Source organism: Cornus florida, unplaced genomic scaffold (assembly GCF_030987335.1).
Source record: "Cornus florida cultivar Cherokee Brave unplaced genomic scaffold, ASM3098733v1 CherokeeBrave_3.0.0_Hap2_Chr02, whole genome shotgun sequence".
NCBI lineage: Eukaryota > Viridiplantae > Streptophyta > Magnoliopsida > Cornales > Cornaceae > Cornus > Cornus florida.
This window is the reverse complement of record NW_026775572.1, coordinates 71,809,704-71,828,355: the sequence shown is the minus strand read 5'-3', so window position 1 is coordinate 71,828,355 and position 18,652 is coordinate 71,809,704. Positions and strand designations below refer to the sequence as shown.

Here is an 18,652-nt window from a genome sequence, read left to right as displayed (position 1 = left end):
ATCATAGGTACTAATAGTTATTTTCTATATAAAAATTAAAGTTGATCTCTCTAATATATATATTTTAAAAAATCTATATGGTTCCCTGATTGTAGTTTAATAATAAAATTACATTTAATCCCTTCAAATTCCAATAGACCTCTTGCTATAAAAGATCAAATTTAGTTAAAAAAATAATAATAATAATTAATTATTATGGTAATCCTTATAACATACTATAATTACGCACACATATATTCACACACATACATAAATATTATTTGTTATGAATTGTAAAGAAAAAAAAATTATTCACTTGATAACAATAATGATTCGATCGACAACTTTTCTTTTAAATTTTATTGCATATTATTTAGACACATTTTAACAATATACATTAAACTTGCACAAAAAAATGTCTTACAATGATTTTAAGTTATTTTAAAATTTTTATTTTACATTACTAGTTTGGCCCTACCAATTAAAAATTCCTGGGTCCGCTTGTGTTTGTATGCATATGGCATTGGTGGCCACAGTGGTGGAGTTTGATTTATTATTATTATTTTTTTGCTAAGGGTCATTTTGGTCAAATAAAAGGACCTATAAAAGTTAATATTGTACTTTAATAATTAAATGGGTTAATTCAGAAGTTATAGGGCAATTAGGTACTCTTATCATGGTTGGGATGTTATTGTTCAAGTTTGCAAATTTGAGGGAGTAATTGAATCACACTCTCCCAAAGTTGTATCTACCTGTACTTATTGCAAACCTGAGGGGGTGTGAGTGCAAATTACCCTAAAATTAAATTGTATTGTAGAGAATCAATGTTAATGGAGTCCTGAATGGTTCTTTTTTTTTTTAGTTAAAGGGTAAGCTTTATTGAAGAAAGAAAAGAATGTACAAGGATCCCATCTAAGGGGAGAAACAACAAAACATAGAGAAAAAGAGAATAATACAAATCCACAACCAACCTAAGCAGTAGCATGAACAAACCTCCACAACCAACCTAAGCAGCAGGAACAAACTGCTCTAAATATCAACCATAGGTCATGAATAACTGCTCAGAAGAGCAACAATAAGGCAAACTGACAACATTAACCAAGCGAATGTGATATGAATTACTCTGATAGGTGCCATGAGTGACCTCCTACAAAAGCACAGCCTTTAAGGAAAAGTTTATGTAATTCTTCCATAGTTTTTTTTTTCTGGTAGAGCTTAATCCTCTTCCTCAGTGCCATTAAAGCAAGCCTTGTTCTGATGCAGCCCTTAATAAGACAAATGATGTGTTGAGCACTGGTTGATTTATTCCTAAAGGCTCTGGCATTTCTTTCGATCCAAATGAAGTAAATAGCAGCAAACAGAATGAACTTATGGATAATGAAGTATTTGTTGCACCATGTAGTTGAGCACCATGAGATAAGATCAGCCCAGTAATCATGTCTGAAGTAGAATCCAGAAACATTTTGAATGAACTCCCAAATGAGAATACTGAATTTGCACTTGAAGATTAAATGATCAATTGATTCCCAATCAGATATACAAAGATAGTAGGCATTGGTGTAGTGCTTGTGCTTCATTGGTTTGGTATCAAGAGTGTAGAGTCTCCGTTTGTTTGCTAACCAGAGGATGGAGGTTGCATGCTTTGGATTTGGGAGTCGAAGGAGTGTGACTGTAGGAATTATATGTGCTGAAGGGAGGCTGGAATAACCCACTGAGTATTGGAAATTAGGCTATCTACTTTAACATTTTGTCAAGTTGAAGAATTTCCATCTTAGAAAGCTAAGAACATAGTGGACCATTTGGTAACCAAAAATCAATCCACATTATAGTATCCATGCCTGCTCCAACTCTATGTTTGATCAACCTTCTCGCCATGTCTCTAAGTTTGAGGAGCTTCCTCCAAAAGCCAGAATTGGTTGAGTTAGCTTTGATTGTCCAGAAACTTTTGTTTTTGATAAGATACCTATAGATCCAGTCCACCCACAAGCTCCTTCCTGTAGAACAAATCTTCCAAATATGTTTAAGGTTTGAAACTCTATTGGTTATTTCAATACAGTCAAATCCAAGGCCACCATGTGGTTTAGGTCTACATATGGCAGTCCATGCAACTTTTGCCTCACTTTTCTTGAGTTCAACACTAGACCACTAAAACCTTTTTAGAATTTGGTTGATATTATCTATAACCTTTATAGGTATAATGAAGGCTTGGGACCAGTATGCTTGAATGGAATGAAGGATGGACTTGATCAAAACTGCTCTCCCAGCATATAAAAGGAATCTTGATGTCCAGGAGCTAAATCCAGTTGTAATCTTGTGGATAAGAGATTGACAGTCAGTTGCATTAATTGCTGAGGAGGAAAGTGGTAGCCCAAGATAGGTAATTGGAAGCATTCCAGTGTCAAATTGTAGCAATGATTGAATTTGAATTCTAGTCTGCCTATCCACACCAGAGAAGAAAACCTGACTTTTGGAACAATTGATTGAGAGGTCTGTAATAAGGAGAAAATTTGATAGTGTATTGTGAAGTACTTGGACTTGAGCCACATTACCAAAGGAGAAAAGCCGCAAGTCATCAACAAAAGCAAGGTGGGAGATGGAAAGCTTTACTATATCTTTAGTGGTACTTGAAACAAGGGTTATTTGAGATTACATTTGCAAGGGAAAGAGACATAACTTCCATTGCAAGAATAAACAACAAGGGGGAGATGGGTCCCTTGCCGAACACCTCTCTTACCCTTAAAGAACCCAAAAAGCTCCCCATTTAAAGAAATGGAGTAAGAAGGAGTAAAGATACATTGATTGATCTAATTATAAATTGTGGTGGGAAGCCAAAAAGTTGGAGTGTATCCAAAATGAATTGCCAATGAAGAGTGTCAAATGCTTTCTTAAGGTTTATCTTCATTGTGCAACAAGGAGGATGGTTAATTCTGTGGTATCCATTGAGCAACTCATAGGCAAGGTGAATATTGTTAGTGATTTGTCTATCCTTGATAAAGGCATTTTGGGCAGGGTTTATAATTAAAAGGAGAACTAGGCTGAGTTTGGAAGCAAATAGTTTAGAGATGCACTTGTAAATGATGTTGCAGCAGGATATAGGCTTAAAGTCACTTACATATGAAGGGTTAAGTGTCTTAGGGACAAGTGCAATGTATGAGCAATTTATTTCAGCAAACATTCTTCCTGAAATGAAAAATCATGTATTGCTTCAGTGATATCTTGGCCAATAATTGGCCAAGCATGGGTGAAAAAGCATGAATTAAACCCATCAGGACCAGGGCTTTTGTAGGGGTTGAATGAAAGCTTGGTCTTCTGTATTTCTAGGTGTGTTAGTATGGCAGTGAGGATAGGGATGAGGCTAGAAGGAATAGTCACAGTAATAATACTAGAGAATGAGGACATACCTGGATAGGTGCTATAGCTCTGACCAAGAAGGTTTTGGAAGTAATTGAGGAATTCATTCCTTAAATCCAAACCTTGGATAGTATTCCCCAATGAGTCTTCAATTGAAACCACCTTCCTTCTATTAGCTTTGGATGAGAATGATTTCATAAAGAAGGAAATATTCTGGTCCCCAACCTTAAGCCAATGGATTTGTACTTTCTGTTTGTAAAAAATTTCCTCAGCCAAACAAAGTTCACTGAACTTAACTGCCAAATCCTTTTCTTGTAATCGAAGATGGTCATTTGCAAGATTGAGATCCAAATTAGCTTGGCACTGTGACAGCTCCTTTCTGTAGATATCCACCATAGAACCAAAAGCTCTCTTGTTAAGTAGTTTCAAAGGATATTTTAATGCTCTCAGCTTTTGTACCACATTGAACATCTCAGTGCCAAAAACCTCATTTTGCCAACCATGGAAAACAATATCAATGAACTTCTCATTAAGTACCTAAAAATTAAAGAATCTAAAGGGTAAATTCCTTCTAGGAAAGATTTCACCAAGAACAACAATTATAGGAGAATGGTCTGACACACCATGTGGTAGAAATTCACAAGTAGCTTGAGTAAACCTATTCATCCATACATGGTTTACCAAAACCCTATCCAGTTTCCTTGATATGTTAGCACACCTAAAGCTATTATTGGTGCAGGTAAACTGGATGCCAGTGAATCTCAGGTCTTCTAACTCATTTTTGTGCAAACATTCCTTAAAATCTAACATCCCTTTAGTCCATCTATTGGCACCCCCAAAAGATTCATTCACATGAAGTAGAACATTGAAGTCACCCATGAGGATCCATGGTCCTCCAGGCTCATTGTGGATGTGTAGGGCTTTCCAAAGAGCAACTCTTTTAACAACAGTGTTGGCTCTATAAACAAAAGAAGCCAAACATTTTGTGTTCAAACTGTGAATCCAAATTGAACAATTAATCACTTGACCATTCGTGAATGTGGGGTAGACAGACACCAGCATTGGATTCCACAGGATCCAAACTCTCCCAAGGGTAGAGTACTGATAGTTACAAACTATACTCCATATATGTGCAATATTTCTGCGAACTACAGCAACATTCTCTTGCCATATCTTTGTTTCTAATAAAGCAATGAGACAAAGATCATGTGATGTAATAAGGTTCCTAACCTCCACTTGTTTGAGCGGGAAGTTCAGCCCTCGTACATTCCAAGCAGCCCAAATCATTGGGAGGAGGTAATGAGCTTACATAACCCCCTAAACCCCTTAAGGGTAGCAACATTGGATAAACAAGGCTTTGCAATTTTAGGCTTTCTGCTGACTTTGGAGTGTTTTCCTTGGTTTGGTTTTCGAGATTTGAGTGCCTTATTGAGGATGGGAGAGTAAGAAGGATAATAATTTTTATGGTTTGAAGCAGTAACAGTGTCATCATCTTCCTCTGAAAAATGGTCATCTTCAGCAAGGGACTCTTGTTCCTCAGTAGTGTCATTCATTCCCAAAGAACCAAAGGAATTGCTAATTGGAATAGATTTAGTTGGTACATCACAACAATCTGAGACAAACATCTTGTGAGCAAAGAGGTCAATAACTAAGTCCAAACCTTTAAACTTAGTTGAATTCTTGGATGTGGATGGTGGTTTTGGATTAGCAGATTGGGGCTGTGATTTTTCTTGTGCCAAATGTGGTTAGACCTCACCATTGGGTGACAATGGAGTCCTAAATGTTACTTATATTACCTTTATCTTTTGGGTATCGTCTCTTATTTTACGATCCATTAAACCTATCAAATCCATAAAGGAAAAAATACATCTATAGGAAAGAAAATGGAGATAATTAAAGAAGGAATTAAATTTCTAATAGAAACAATTAGGGTATTGGAAATTAAATAAAATTAAAATTTGAATACTTTGTAATGAATCAACATGAGCCACTGCTATAAATTATTTGTTTTTTTGTACCACATAAATTATGCCTAACAAATGAGTCCTTAATATCATGACTCTATAATTATTTAAAGACCGCCAAAAAAAAAAAAAAAAAAATGGATACTTCATAAAAAAGAAGGAGAAGATTAGAGTATTATCTTCTTCCTCTTTTGACTTTTTAGTTTCGTCTTCATTTAGTTTTTACGATTTATTACCAACCCTCTTTTGAACAAAATGAATTATCTCCAATTAAATTTCAATTTATTATTTCATATTAAATTTTTATGAGTGTATCGGTCGTGCCTCAGTGATAAAGGTCTGATCTTCAGTAGCTTCAATAAGAGAGATTGCGGCCTTATTTTTCAAATTCCTATCACAATCAGAGGGGGTGTGGATTGTAAAGTCTGGGGAGCTTCCAAAGATGGGTCTTTTCGGTTAAAAGTGCTTATCACAATGTGCTCTCCATTTTGAACAAAAAGTCTGATGTTTTTTCACAAGCTGGCTGTAGCTTTGATGCTACCAAATCTAGTACGTGGTGCAACATTTGGAAAATTCAAGCTCCCCTAAAAATTCTCTTTTTTCTTTAGCAAAGTGTATATGAGCGTATCCCTATTAATTTTTTGCTCTCCTGTGTGTTGTGAGTTTATGGTTCCTTCTTACATATAAGCTAGTTAAAACGGTTGATCATGTACTTTGTACATGTCATTTTGCTTCCATGGTTTGGAAGTTAAGTCCACTGCGATTGGATTTTGGGGGTTGTTGCCCTTCATTTTGGCCTAAGAGGTGGGTGGATCTTACTGAGAAATGGCATCCGTCTGATTGTCCTTCAAAGTGCCTTAGTCTTGTGGCTTTTATTTGTTGGACTCTCTGGAAATATAAAAATGATCTTTTTTTTAATCAACGTCGTTGGGACCCTTTTGAGGTAGTTCAAAAAGCTCTCTAGGATTTCTTTGAATTTCAGGAGATTCTTTGGCAGTCTCGGTTACTTTCTTCCTCGCTTTCATCTTCCACGCCGGTTCTTCCTCCTCTGAAATGGTGTTCTCCACCCCTGGGGTTTTTCAAACTTAATTTTGATGCTACATTTAATCAATCTCAGAAACTATGTGAGGGTGGTTTGATTCTCAGAAATCCTTTTGGGCAACCTGTGAAAATGGCCTTTGTTTTCTTTTTAATGTTGGTAGTCCTTCTATGGCTAAGGGCCTCGTCCTACACGAATGTCTTTTGTTGATCCATCTCTGAGGCTATCAAAATGTTATTGTTGAAGGGGACTGCCAGCTGGTGATGCAACTTAAACCTTCGAGTAAGGCCTTATATGTTGTTTTTGCTGATGTTTCTCATTTGCTATCTGTTTGTCAAGGGTCCTCTTTGGCATGGGTTCCTAGAAATGTTAATTGTGTTGCTCATTTAGTGCGCAAAATGGCCTTGGCGGCCTAATGTGGCGATCTGGAGTGGGGTGTCTGGCCTAAATGGCTTTCAGATGCTTTGTCTTTGGACTGTATTTCTTCTTTTTCTCAATGAATTGTCTCTCTGTTTGGTGTTAAAAAAAAAAAAAAAACAACCCTTCAGTAGCCTACCCTATGCTCCGAGCCCTAAATTTGAATCTTCTTTTTGTTAACCATTATTAACCATTGCCAGATAATAAATATATATATAAAAAAACACATTAAACTTTTATACATAACATTAAGGCCATGTTTGGTGTGGTTGAATGAAATGAAGTGGGAATTGAATGAATCAGAGAATGGAATGGGAATGGAATAACCATTCCATTCTCATGTTTGGTTGCACAGAAAAACCTCTTTCTTGCCTTTTTTTTTTTCTCTCTAAAAATGCCTGTCAAATCTCACCCACCATCGGACCTCCACCCCACAACCACAACCAAACATTCTATTTTTGTAAAAAATATATTCATATATATATATGTGTGTGTGTGTGTGTGTGTGTGTGTGTGTGTGTGTATAGCCGGTTATCACCCCAACAACCATAACTCTCGTCGCAAAAGCTCCGCCGGACAGAAGAGAAAAACAAATAGAGGAGCAACCACCTCCGTCGCGGACTAACGGGTCACGAAGCCACACAAATCAATCAAAATTCCTTCACAAAATTGCACAAACCCTAGGGTTCTAAATCAATGTATCGTTTGGTGCCTGGATTTGTATTAGATAAGAGCCATTTTCTGAAAGCAATCTCTCAGAAGTATGAACAGGATGGTTTAATGATTAGTAAGGCTGAGAAAGAGAAAACCTCAAACCCAGTCGAAGAGCTTCCAAATCTGAAACAGAAAGGATTAGATTATTGTTATTGACACCCCCTTATTGCCTTAAGGCATACCCATAGTCCTCGTTAATCCGAATGTAGCTTTTACTTCCTTTAAAAGAGGAAATTTCTGGCTTCCCAACATATGAATTGGCTCTTTCTGTGCGTCGCTAGGGTAAAGTGGCTTCTTTCTGTGCGGCACTAGGGTATAGTGGTTTCTCATCTTTAATTTGAGATGGCAAAACTTCACCCTTGTGAGACCAAAAACCAGTCATGGTTCTCCGATGAAGAGAAAGGGGAAGAACGTTATAGCAGTCGTATTGAAGTTCATCAAATGTTTTTTTTTTTTTAATTCAATTATTATTATTATTATTTTAAAGTGGGAATGGAATGGCCATTCCTTTAGTTGGAAAGTTGAATGAATTAGTGGGAATCACCATTCTTGGAGAATGGTGAGAAATCATTATTCTAACTTTAAAATTATTTATAAAACTAAAGAATGGAAACAAAAGTATTCCATTCCCACTTCATTTGATTCCGTTCACTCATACCAAATATGGTCTAACTGTATAACCAAAAAGCAAGTATTTGATTTTGTCTTAGGAACCAATAAGGGGAACATAGGGTAGGTATCACTTCTTTGATTTGGACACTTCTCTTCACAATTTTAAAGACCGTGTTATTCACTTATTTTAAAGGTTAAAAATCAAAATCTAGAAGAAAGAAAAAAAGATAAAAGAACTATTTTTTTTTCTTTTCTTGATTAAGTAAATCACAAACCAAATGCAATATTATTTCTTCTCTCTTTTTATTCCTATGTACTCACCAAACAAAGAGATTTATTTATTTTTCATAAAATTATAATTATCTCTCTTTGGTTTTTCATTTACTTAATTTTTTTCTAATTTCAATAGCCATCAAAGTTTTTTCAAGCATGACATACCCCTGAAACTTTGTAAGTGACTAATAACTTTTGTGCATGACATATTTAAGAGAATATAAATATAGCGAGCCTGTGTATTTGTTTTACTTTCAAAATAAATAAAAATTAAAAAAAAATTATTAGAAAGTAAATATTATTTGTAGAGTAATGATAAGCTCACATAACAATTTAACTTACATAAAGAGTCGACAATTCAAAATCATGGAAACGAGTTAATGCTTTGAAAGCATTTAAAAATCTTCATGGTTTGGTCGATTTTTATTATTGATCTTATATTAATTAATTTTAATTTTTTAAAAAACTAATGTTAGGAGTTATTAATTATTTATTAAAGTAAAAAAAAAAAATTAACATGAATTTGCAGACACAAGAATTAACCCAATCACTCATACAATTACAACAAGACACTTATTAATTGTTTCAAAATCCAAACAATATAGCAAGCAACATAAGGTACAAGTTTGTCATTTGATGCATTGGACTCTTTCTTGTAAAAACTCTTAAGAATCACGAGGGCATTTTTGGTAGTAAAAAAAACTTCCATTAATTAATGTGAGGGGTAGATTTGGTCGGGATCGCCCGTGTAGTGGGAACTTATAATAAAAGTAAAAAACACCACCAAGCCGCCCATTTCGGGTTTCTTGCTTTCTTAATTTGCGGCCATAGTGCACAATGGTGGTGTTGTACATTCCTCCACCAATTAACGGTGCGTTGTTTCACTTGTACGTTTAAAGTTTAGATAAGGACTTGTTTAGAATCATTTTAAGCCCTCATTTATTAAAGAGTAATAATATTTAGACGAATTGTTCTAAATTATTTGTTTAATTGAATGAGTTTTTATTAGAGGTGGTAATTTGTGTTTATGGATCATAATCGTGCCGTGTCGACGTAAGGATATTTTATTAAATAACTCAATCCGAACACGAATTGTTTAATATTCGTGTAAAAAATCTCAACACTAACCAGACCTATTTATTAAACAGGTTACATGTGTAACCCATTTAATGATGTAATGACCCGGTTATTTTACTTCCCTTCTTTTTTCTTTTTTTTTTGGGTAATTTTCTTTTCGTCTTTTCCTTATTTCATCTTTTTCTCGTTTGCTATTTTTCCTTGCATGACCTCACTTTTTGTGCTCGGATTTGATTCCGAATTTGCATGCATTCATGATTTAGAGGTTTTCTCCGACCATAAGAGTCTTAAGTATTTGTTCTCTTAGAAGGATTTGAACTTGAGACGGCGCAGATGGGTTGAGTTCATGGAAGATTACGACTTTGAGTTACAGTACCATCCGGGTAAGGCTAATGTAGTGGTTGATGCATTGAGTAAGAAGTCACAGGTGTTTTCTCTTTCAGGTACGGCTCGATTTCGGGAACGAAATCCTTTTAAGGAGGGTATGTTGTAATGACCCGGTCATTTTATTTCCCTTCTTTTTTTTTGGTAATTTCTTTTTTCGTCTTTTTTCCTATTTTGTCCTTTTCTCATTTGCCATTTTTCCTTGCATGACCTCAATTTTTGTATTCGGATTTGATTCCGGCTTTGCATGCATTCATGTTATTTAATTTCCAACATAGTAGTATTTTTACATATGTAGAAAACCATGCTAGATGTTTACTTTTCTTGTAAAGGGCATGGATGCATAGTTGTAACGACCCGGTCATTTACCTCCCTTTCCTTTTCTCCTGAAATTTTACGGATAAATTTGTTCCGTTTAAATTTCTTTTCTGAGCTTTGTTTCTTGTCGCTTAGTGTCGTCTCGAGTGCTCGGAAATGGTTTTTGAGACTCTTTTCCGTGGATTGACAACTTCCTTTGAGAATCGAGTTATTTCTGCATTTTCACTTTTCGGACATTATACGCTATTTCGTCCTCTTCCCTATTATATCTTATCTCTGTTTGTCACTTGTTTGGCAAAACCTCACTTTTCGTGCTCGGAGTTAGTTTTTGACTTCACGTACCTTCATCTTCAATGGTTTCTTTAAAATACGTATCTTTACTTTTGCAAGAAAGTACTTTGGTTGCTCCCGGTGTCCACAGGGGCATAGATGCACAATTCTTCAGAATCTTTTTCATTTCTTGGGGTGTTTTTCATAAATATCTTTTGAAGATATTTTATTTCAGGGGTATCTAATAAAATATCTTTTGGAAAATATTTTCATTCTGGGGCAGTTTCGCAGTTAACCCTTTTTGTAGGGACCACTGTGCAATTAACGAAAGTTATTGCAAAAATATCTTGTCTGGAGCCTGGATCCTCGTATGGGATTCATTTTTACATTTCGTTGAGTCATGTAATCTTAGAATTCCATTCTGGTCATTTTTCTCCAGTTTCAGAGTTTCTGACCCCAATTACCTCCGAACTTGTTCGGGGCATATCTCTCTGCTCGGTATTCGGTTTTTGACGCCGTTTCTTCCATTATTCATTTTTTGTCATTTAGAATCGTTTTCTTTCATAGAGTTTTTCCGTTTGAGCGCGTTTGCTCAAAATCCACTTTTCTAGACCCGGCGGGGCCCTTTCGGGGCACTTTTAGGGTTTTTCTATAAATAGGGGATTTAAAGACAAAAAAATTAGATTTTCTCTCTCTCTCTCCCCTCTCTTGGCCGGCGTTCATGGCAGCCCAAGGGGCTGCCACCTTCTCTCTCCTCCTTTGAAGCCCTTCCTTCATGTGAAATGTCATCGTGCCTTAATGTTTATTGCTCGCCTTGACAACGCACACCTTTCCCCCTCATCAGAATCAATTTCGGACCATTTTTGAGTTCAGGTTCCAAGTTCAAGTTTGGATTTTCATGGTACCTCCTTGGTGTTTAATGTTCCTCTCGTTGTCCCCGACATAACCTAGGAGTATCGTCGGATTCGAAGCATTTTTCTTTCGGTGGGGATTTGAGATTTCATCTTAAATGGAGGTAGGGGGTGTTATAATTTATTTTCTTGCTATATAGTATGATATTGATGCTTATACAACTTGTTTACATGCTTAAATATAAAATTTAGAGATTTTATTATTTGTTTTTCTTGTATGAGATTTGATTCTCCCGGTTCGTTATAGCTTGTTTTAAACTTATAGCTTGATATTAAATTACCCCTTGATATGGTCATTGACATATATTAAATTTAGAGCATTTGGACAAGGAATAAAGATTTTATTTAATATTTATCTTGAATAAATATTTAATTTGTGTGGCCTTAACTAGCTTGAAATCGATATGTATTAGCATATTAAATTAGGCCCTAGCATACTCTTCAACATATGTGAATTTGAGAATATTTGATGATGTTTTAAAATCTAGAGACAAATGATTAATTTAATTAATTAATTTATTCCGAGTGTACTATTCACTCCATTGGATTTCCGACTTGATAATCTTGGTATGCATGCCATATAGTTTCACATATATTTAATCGAGAACATTTGATTAAGTTTTGAAAACTTTTTGTTTAATCATTTTCTAGTATTAAAGTTTAATACTCATAGTCGTAACTTACATGTAATTCACTTGTAATAGGTTATTAAATCAAGTCCTGGCATATTGTATAACATATATTAATTTGAGATCATTCAGATGAATTTCAAAACCTAGAGATTTTAATTAAATGAAATATTTAAAATCCATTCAATAGCTTCTTGGTCTTGATTAAGTTTCTAAATTGGAATTCATGCTTTTCTTGACACGTTCCTTCACATATATCAATTGAGAATAATCGGATAAGTTTTGAGACTTACCTTTGCTTATTTCCTTTGTATGGAATTTAAATCACATGGTCGTGTCTCGTATGAAATGAACTTGTAACTTGATGTTGGACTTGTATTTCATGAAGCTTTTAGCTTTCCATCATGTTTCTAGACCCCTTGTATCTTGATCTCATTAAGGTAGTTAATGGACTAGCATGGTTGTCTTAGAATGATTTAAGTTACTCATGTGTTGTTAAATAAGTAATTGAATCATGTGTCTTATACTTGTGGTATATGTACTTCAATGGATTTCTTATGCTATATATCTTGGTTCTAATCTATATATAGATGCATACTATATTTTCTTGACATTTTACATGCCATTATAGTTGATAAACTTAAGGCATGACTTGTGTGTTCCAAAATCTTGGTTGTGCATGAAACGTGGTTAATGCATTTCTTGTATTTTAATACAATCTTGACTTGCACAACTTGTTGATTTTGGGAATTGGGATATCAATCAAGAATTGTTATGGCTAGGACTTGGTTCTAGTACAGGGGAAGGTACCCTTGGGTTGATAACCCTAAAGTGATCCCAAGACTAAGGGAAGGTACCCTTGGGTTGATAACCCTAAAGTGATCCCAAGAGTACGGTTTTCATCCGGGCGATATCTAAGTTTCCACATTATTTGATCTCACTCTTTAGATTTCAAGTGTTGCATTCCTCGAATTTTTAAAACTCCTTCGTGTTATAGGAAATGTTCCATCCTTAATTAACTGCATAGATATTATGCCTTGTTTTTGGATTCATGTGTTTTCCTTATCGTGTTACTTAGAATGTTCCAATCATGTTAAATTGCATAGATATTATGCTTTGTTCTTGATTTCATGTATAACTTCTTTTCGTGTTATATGAAATATTTCATCCTTGTACAATTGCGTAGATATTATGCCTTGTTCTTGACTTCATGTATAATCTCTTTTCGTGTTTCATGGAATGTCGTATCCATGTTTAATCGCATAGATCATATGCCTTGTCCTTGATTTCAAGTATACTTTATGTCGTGTTAATTGGAATATCCTAATCTTGTTTACTTGCATAGACATTATGCCTTGTTCTTGATTCCATGCGTTATTCTTGTCGTGTTCTTTGGATTATCCTAATCTTGACTTGCTTCATATATGTAGATATATTATGATTCTTGTTGCTTATGCTCCATGGTAGTTTAGGATGATCCTTGAGTCTAATCTTTGACATAGACGTTAGGTGGCATGATCTTTTTTGAACTATATCATGTTAGTCCTAAAAATCTCTAAAGAAATCGAGCTGATGCATGCTCATTCTCTACGAGTAAACTTGTTTACTCACCCTGAAGTTACTGGGGGATTTGTTCAGGTACGAACACTTGGTTCGTGATGCTTGTCGATCATTTCGTGGATGACTTGTAGCTCTTAAGTTTCCATTTCATGCAAATGTTAGCATGAGATGCCTTTTGTAACTTTATTTGACAAAATATGTATATTTGATTCCATTTATGTAATGTGTACATAAGTACACCCTTTTTATTGTATTCAACATGTATAAGATGAGGCCGAAGGCCAATGACATGTACCTTGTATCCTATGTAACTTTTAACTTCATGAAATATTATGAAAATATTGAAAAATGTCAAGTATTTGTCTCACCATGGTTGCATCGGGTGTGGGAATTCCATTTTCATTCTTTCATAGGATCTCATTAATCATGTATGAAGTGTAGCCAAAGGCCAAATGGTCATTTGAAACCATTTCCGAATTTTTATTTTCACTTTTCTCATTTCAAGTTAATTTTCGCCTTTTTGGCCATTGGGGGATCGGATTTTGACTCGGTCATTTTCGGGAGCCACGGACCATTCCCGCGCACTCAAAATCATTATTTATGTTTGCATGAATGATCGTTTCCATGGAAAACCTCTTCCGTGGTGAAATGAGCCTTCGACGGACTCGTTTCACACTTTCTTTTTTTAAAAATCTTGTTCAAGGGCATTTTGGGTATTTCCTTTGGGGAATAAATTCCGTTCTCAACTCCGTCACATAGAAAATGTGATTTTAGGGGGAGTTTCTTCACGATATTTTTCCGAAAAATGTCATCTTGACCTCGAAAACTATGCTCCAAACTCAATTTTCTGCATTTTCCACTGTTTCTGCTAAAACTACTGTTTCTACCCAGGTTGAACCGGTTTAAGATGGTTGAACCTGTTCAAGATGGTTGAACAGGTTCAAGAGGTGTCTTTTGGTCCAGCTTGGGTGTACTGCCCATGTTGAACCAGTTCAAGGAGGCTGAACCAGTTCAAGTTCCCCAGATCCTGTTTGAAGGTCCAGCTTTGGTCTTCCAACTTTGAACAGTTGTAATTTCTTCGTTTCAACTTTGAATTGGTCCATTCTTGAGTCTAAACTGACCATGTCAAAGTAAGATTTCCAATGGTACCAATTTCAGCTTCAGATTCTTTTCCTACCTCAAGATATCCTCGTTTTAGTGAGAGAGTGTTGGATTTGGTTCTCTTCCTTTGGCCTTAGGACTTCATGTGAAGTTACCGAAGGTTGTTTTTGAATGTTTTTGATATTGTTTGACTTGTTGGAAGTCAAATTCCTTCCTCTTAGGGTAAAATGACCATTTTACCCTTGGTCCTTCCTTCGGTAGGGTTTTCATACCCTTGTCTTTGTTTTGTTTCCGCACTTTGTTCCTTCGGGTTCCGTGACCTCATGGAAGGTTATCAAAGGGTCTTAGAGGTGTGTTATGCCTTGGGAGATCATTGTCTTGTTTCTTGCTTCCGCATCTGGATCCGTTAACGGGTCAATCTTCAGTTCATCACTGTAGTATCGGGTTGAATCAAAACCCGGGTCGTTATAACAGTTCTTTGAGAATATTCTTGAATTTTGGAGTTTAAGTTTAATTAAATAAAGTAATTATTTTTCATTTTAGAGACCATTTTGTAATTTAATTTAGAAGATATTTTGGAAAATGACCTTTTTGTAATTTTTGAAAAGTGTGACAAGTGTCACTCTCATGGTGCCACTTGTTGGCATTAGGGTGGAGAGACTTGGTAGCTTAATCTCATGACAAATGAAGGGTGGAGTGTAACGACCTGAGTTTTTCAACCCTAGTACGTCAGCGATGAGCCGAAAGTTGACCCGGTAACGGATCCGAAATGCAGAAGCAAAAGGTAAACCAAAACTTCTAGAGATATAAATTATCCCTAGAACACCAATGTGACCTTCCACGAAGTCACGGAACTCAAGGGAATAACCGGAAGTGAAAGCTAGGATGAAAAGGTCACTTAGTACCCTATGGCACCAATGACAACCAAAAGAGCAAGATCTAGTTCAAACTAAATCATGTGTGCTATAGAATGGCTCAAACAAGATAAACAAGGTCCTGTAGGAACAACAAACGAAGTTAACCTGTCTAGGTAACAAACCAAACAAAACCTACAAGGCAGCTCCATTTCGGTCGACCGAAATAGAGCTTCGGTTTGCCGAAATAAACCAAGAAAAAGAGAAAAATTGAGCCTTCATTTCGGTCAACCGAAATGACAAACCGGTCGACCGGTTTGTGGCTTGAGATGGAAAAGGGTACAGGAATTGGCAAAACACTGTTCAACTAAAACCACAAGAGAATCGATCGATCGAACTAAGCCATCGGTCGACCGAATTGGGCCAAACATCAAAAATGGCTACTGGAATTCAAGATTTTGATGTTCAAACAATTTGAACCGAGAATTGGTCGACCGAAACAGGCGATCGGTCAACCGAAACAAGTCGAAAATGAGGAAATGAACCTGCTATGCACCAAAATGAAGAAAAGTCCTTAAGTCTTATTTGAATCCCCCATGGTATGATCAAAATAGATTATATGCTATTGTGTGATGATGTGAACATACACGCAAGTGTAAAATAGTGTTTTAAACATGTTACAATGGCCTACGGCCTTATTACATTTTATTTACAAGATTTGACATGCCAAACCTTCAAAGTTGATAAAAATACATTTTTCAAACAAAATATGGCACCAATTGAATACAAGTGCAATTATAAACATGCTTGACCCTTGGCCTCATGTCATGCATGTCAAACACATTACAAAAAGTGTACTTATGTACATATTACATATTTAGAACAAAAATACAAGTTTTGTCATACAAAGCCACAAATAGGATTTCACGCCAACATTTTCATGAAAATGATACTTTAAGTCTACGAAACTTCCATGGAGTGGTGTGCATCCCAAATCAAGGTCCCTGTACCTGAAAAATGTCTCCACTACGTGGGTGAGTAACATAAAGCTACTCGTAGGAGATGCGCATGCATCGACCTAGCATTTTACAATTATATCACCTTAAGGTGAAACATGTTAAAGGGGCTCATGCCACCTAACGTCTATGTCAAAGTGAGACTTAGGGATCATCCTACGCTACTCATGCAATTTAAAATGAACAACGGCATACAAGTATACATGCTCAAGTATACTAAGCAATGTTAAAACATGTTATGCATTGTCTAAGCATGCATATACAAACATACAATTAACATGGAAAACTCACGAATGAAGTATACCGGCACAAGTATACTAAGCTAAATGATTTACGCATATGATAAACATACATGACACAAGTATACATAATGAAGTCCGATTGCACAAATCAAACATGCATTGCTTAAGTATAATAATTAGGGTTTGGATACACAACTAAGGATACAAGTTCAAGTATAGTAAATGAGATCTAAATACACAAAACAAGTATGCAGTTTCAAGTATACTAATTATGATTCAAATATCCAAAGCAAGCATTAATTCTCAAGCTACAAGTAATCCATGATTAACGGCTTGAAATTAAAAGCGAAATTAAACAGTGGAAAAACTAGGACATGTGGTCGCTAGACCAAACTGCTATTTTCGGGTAATTACGACCCATAAGGTACCACCTAGTGCGCACTTATGACTTAGAGGACACTTGTCCACGTATAACGAACTATACACCAACCCTGGGAATGAAATTTTTTTTTTTATTACATCCCAATCCTCCTTTATCAAAACATTTACCCAATCTCGATTTCCAATGTGCAAATATATATGGTAATGAGCCTACTATTCTTGCGTAGATTGCACTAACACCCACTGCTGTATCATACTAAGTGTCCATGGTTTATATAAATTACCACCATCAATCCGAATGATCCAAATACAAATGAATGTGATGCACTTGTACCGTAACAAACATGTCTATGTATAACATGAATAAAAACATACCCTTAATTAGTGTGAGGTGCCCATGCATCATATGGTGTAACATTATACACCCTTCCCTGATGCACCTGTTGTATTGGTTGCCCCAGTGGTGCTGGAAAAGCTGGATAAGCCTGAGTCGGCACATGCGAGAACTGTGGAGCCGATAATGGTTGCTCATGTCCCTGTTGCCCATATTGTCTCGAAGCCATCCTAGGACAACGTTTGGATGAATGCCCATATTCTCCACACTTATAGCAATGACCTCTAAAAAGGTCTATCTGCCCCTGTAGTTGACCCTGTCCAGTTTGTGGTGCCTCAATCTGCTACTTCTGAGTAGGAACCCCCTCTTTCTGAACCTCTGAAGTACCCTTGTGCTTCTTCCAAGGTTGATGTCCCTGGAATTCGCCCGTATCCTTATTTCTGGCTCCTTCGCCCTCAGCAGAGTGATTAATAGAGTCTTTATCATTCCGATTCTCATCCCTAGATCGCTTGTAGTCTTTCCTAGCCTCACAATGTTGCAAAGCTGCATCAACCACCTGTGAATATGTGGTGTATGCCGGACTTCCCAAAATAACCTTCTTAATGGGCCAAGTTAACCCATTTAAAAAGCATGCCCTCTTCTTTACCTCTGTATTTACTTCCTCTGATGCAAATAGAGATAGGTTTGTGAATTCCTGCTCATATTTTGCAACTGTCCTATCCCCTTGCTGTAGGTTAAGGAACTCATTTTTCTTAGCTGCTCTAACCGTAAACGGAAAATATTTGTTATCAAAACGATCCTGGAACTGATCATATGTCAGTGTGGTCCTTTCCTCCGTAGTGGTGATAGACTCCCACCACTGTAACGCATCTCCCACCAGCTTGAAAGTGGCGAGCATCTGTTTCTGAGTTTCTGTGCACTCCACCATACGAAGATGACGCTCAATATCCTTCTTCCACTAATGTGCAGTCTCCATATCTGTGGACCCTGAAAACTCCGGTGGACTCCCTTTAATAAAGGAATTCCTCGCTTTCTCCCAAGCACTAGGTTGTCCCACTGGTATAGGAGCGGGTGCTTGCGGAAGAAATTGCTGATTCTGAATTGCAGCCGCCATTGCTGCAGTAACAGCCTAAGTGATGATATGAACCATATTAGGAGAAATCTCTTGCTCTTTCCCTTGGTCATCATCCTGATCCTGCTGCTCCAGCACAACACTTTAGTTTTGC

The 18,652-nt window shown here is 36.3% G+C and overlaps 1 protein-coding gene across 1 annotated transcript; it reads right to left on the bottom strand.

The window, feature by feature from the left end:
* Nucleotides 1-1,838: 1,838 nt before the first annotated feature.
* Nucleotides 1,839-17,684, bottom strand: LOC132296410 (uncharacterized). Its single transcript, XM_059794612.1, has 5 exons — nt 17,468-17,684; nt 4,012-4,511; nt 3,381-3,867; nt 2,164-2,468; nt 1,839-1,973 (listed from the first exon to the last, which is right to left on the bottom strand). Exons 1-5 carry the CDS (start codon nt 17,682-17,684, stop codon nt 1,839-1,841), a joined length of 1,644 nt encoding a protein of 547 aa, XP_059650595.1.
* Between the last annotated feature and the right edge of the window lie 968 nt (nt 17,685-18,652).

Excerpts from the sequence above, each read along its gene's own strand:
- LOC132296410 (XM_059794612.1), bottom strand. The coding sequence starts at position 17,684 with ATGGGCATTCATCCAAACGTTGTCCTAGGATGGCTTCGAGACAATATG. Across the intron at positions 4,512-17,467 it reads GCACCTCACACTAATTAAGG|AAACAAAGATATGGCAAGAG; the intron begins GTATGTTTTTAT and ends TTGCTTTATTAG. Across the intron at positions 2,469-3,380 it reads GAGCTATAGCACCTATCCAG|ACCTCTCAATCAATTGTTCC; the intron begins GTATGTCCTCAT and ends TCCTTATTACAG.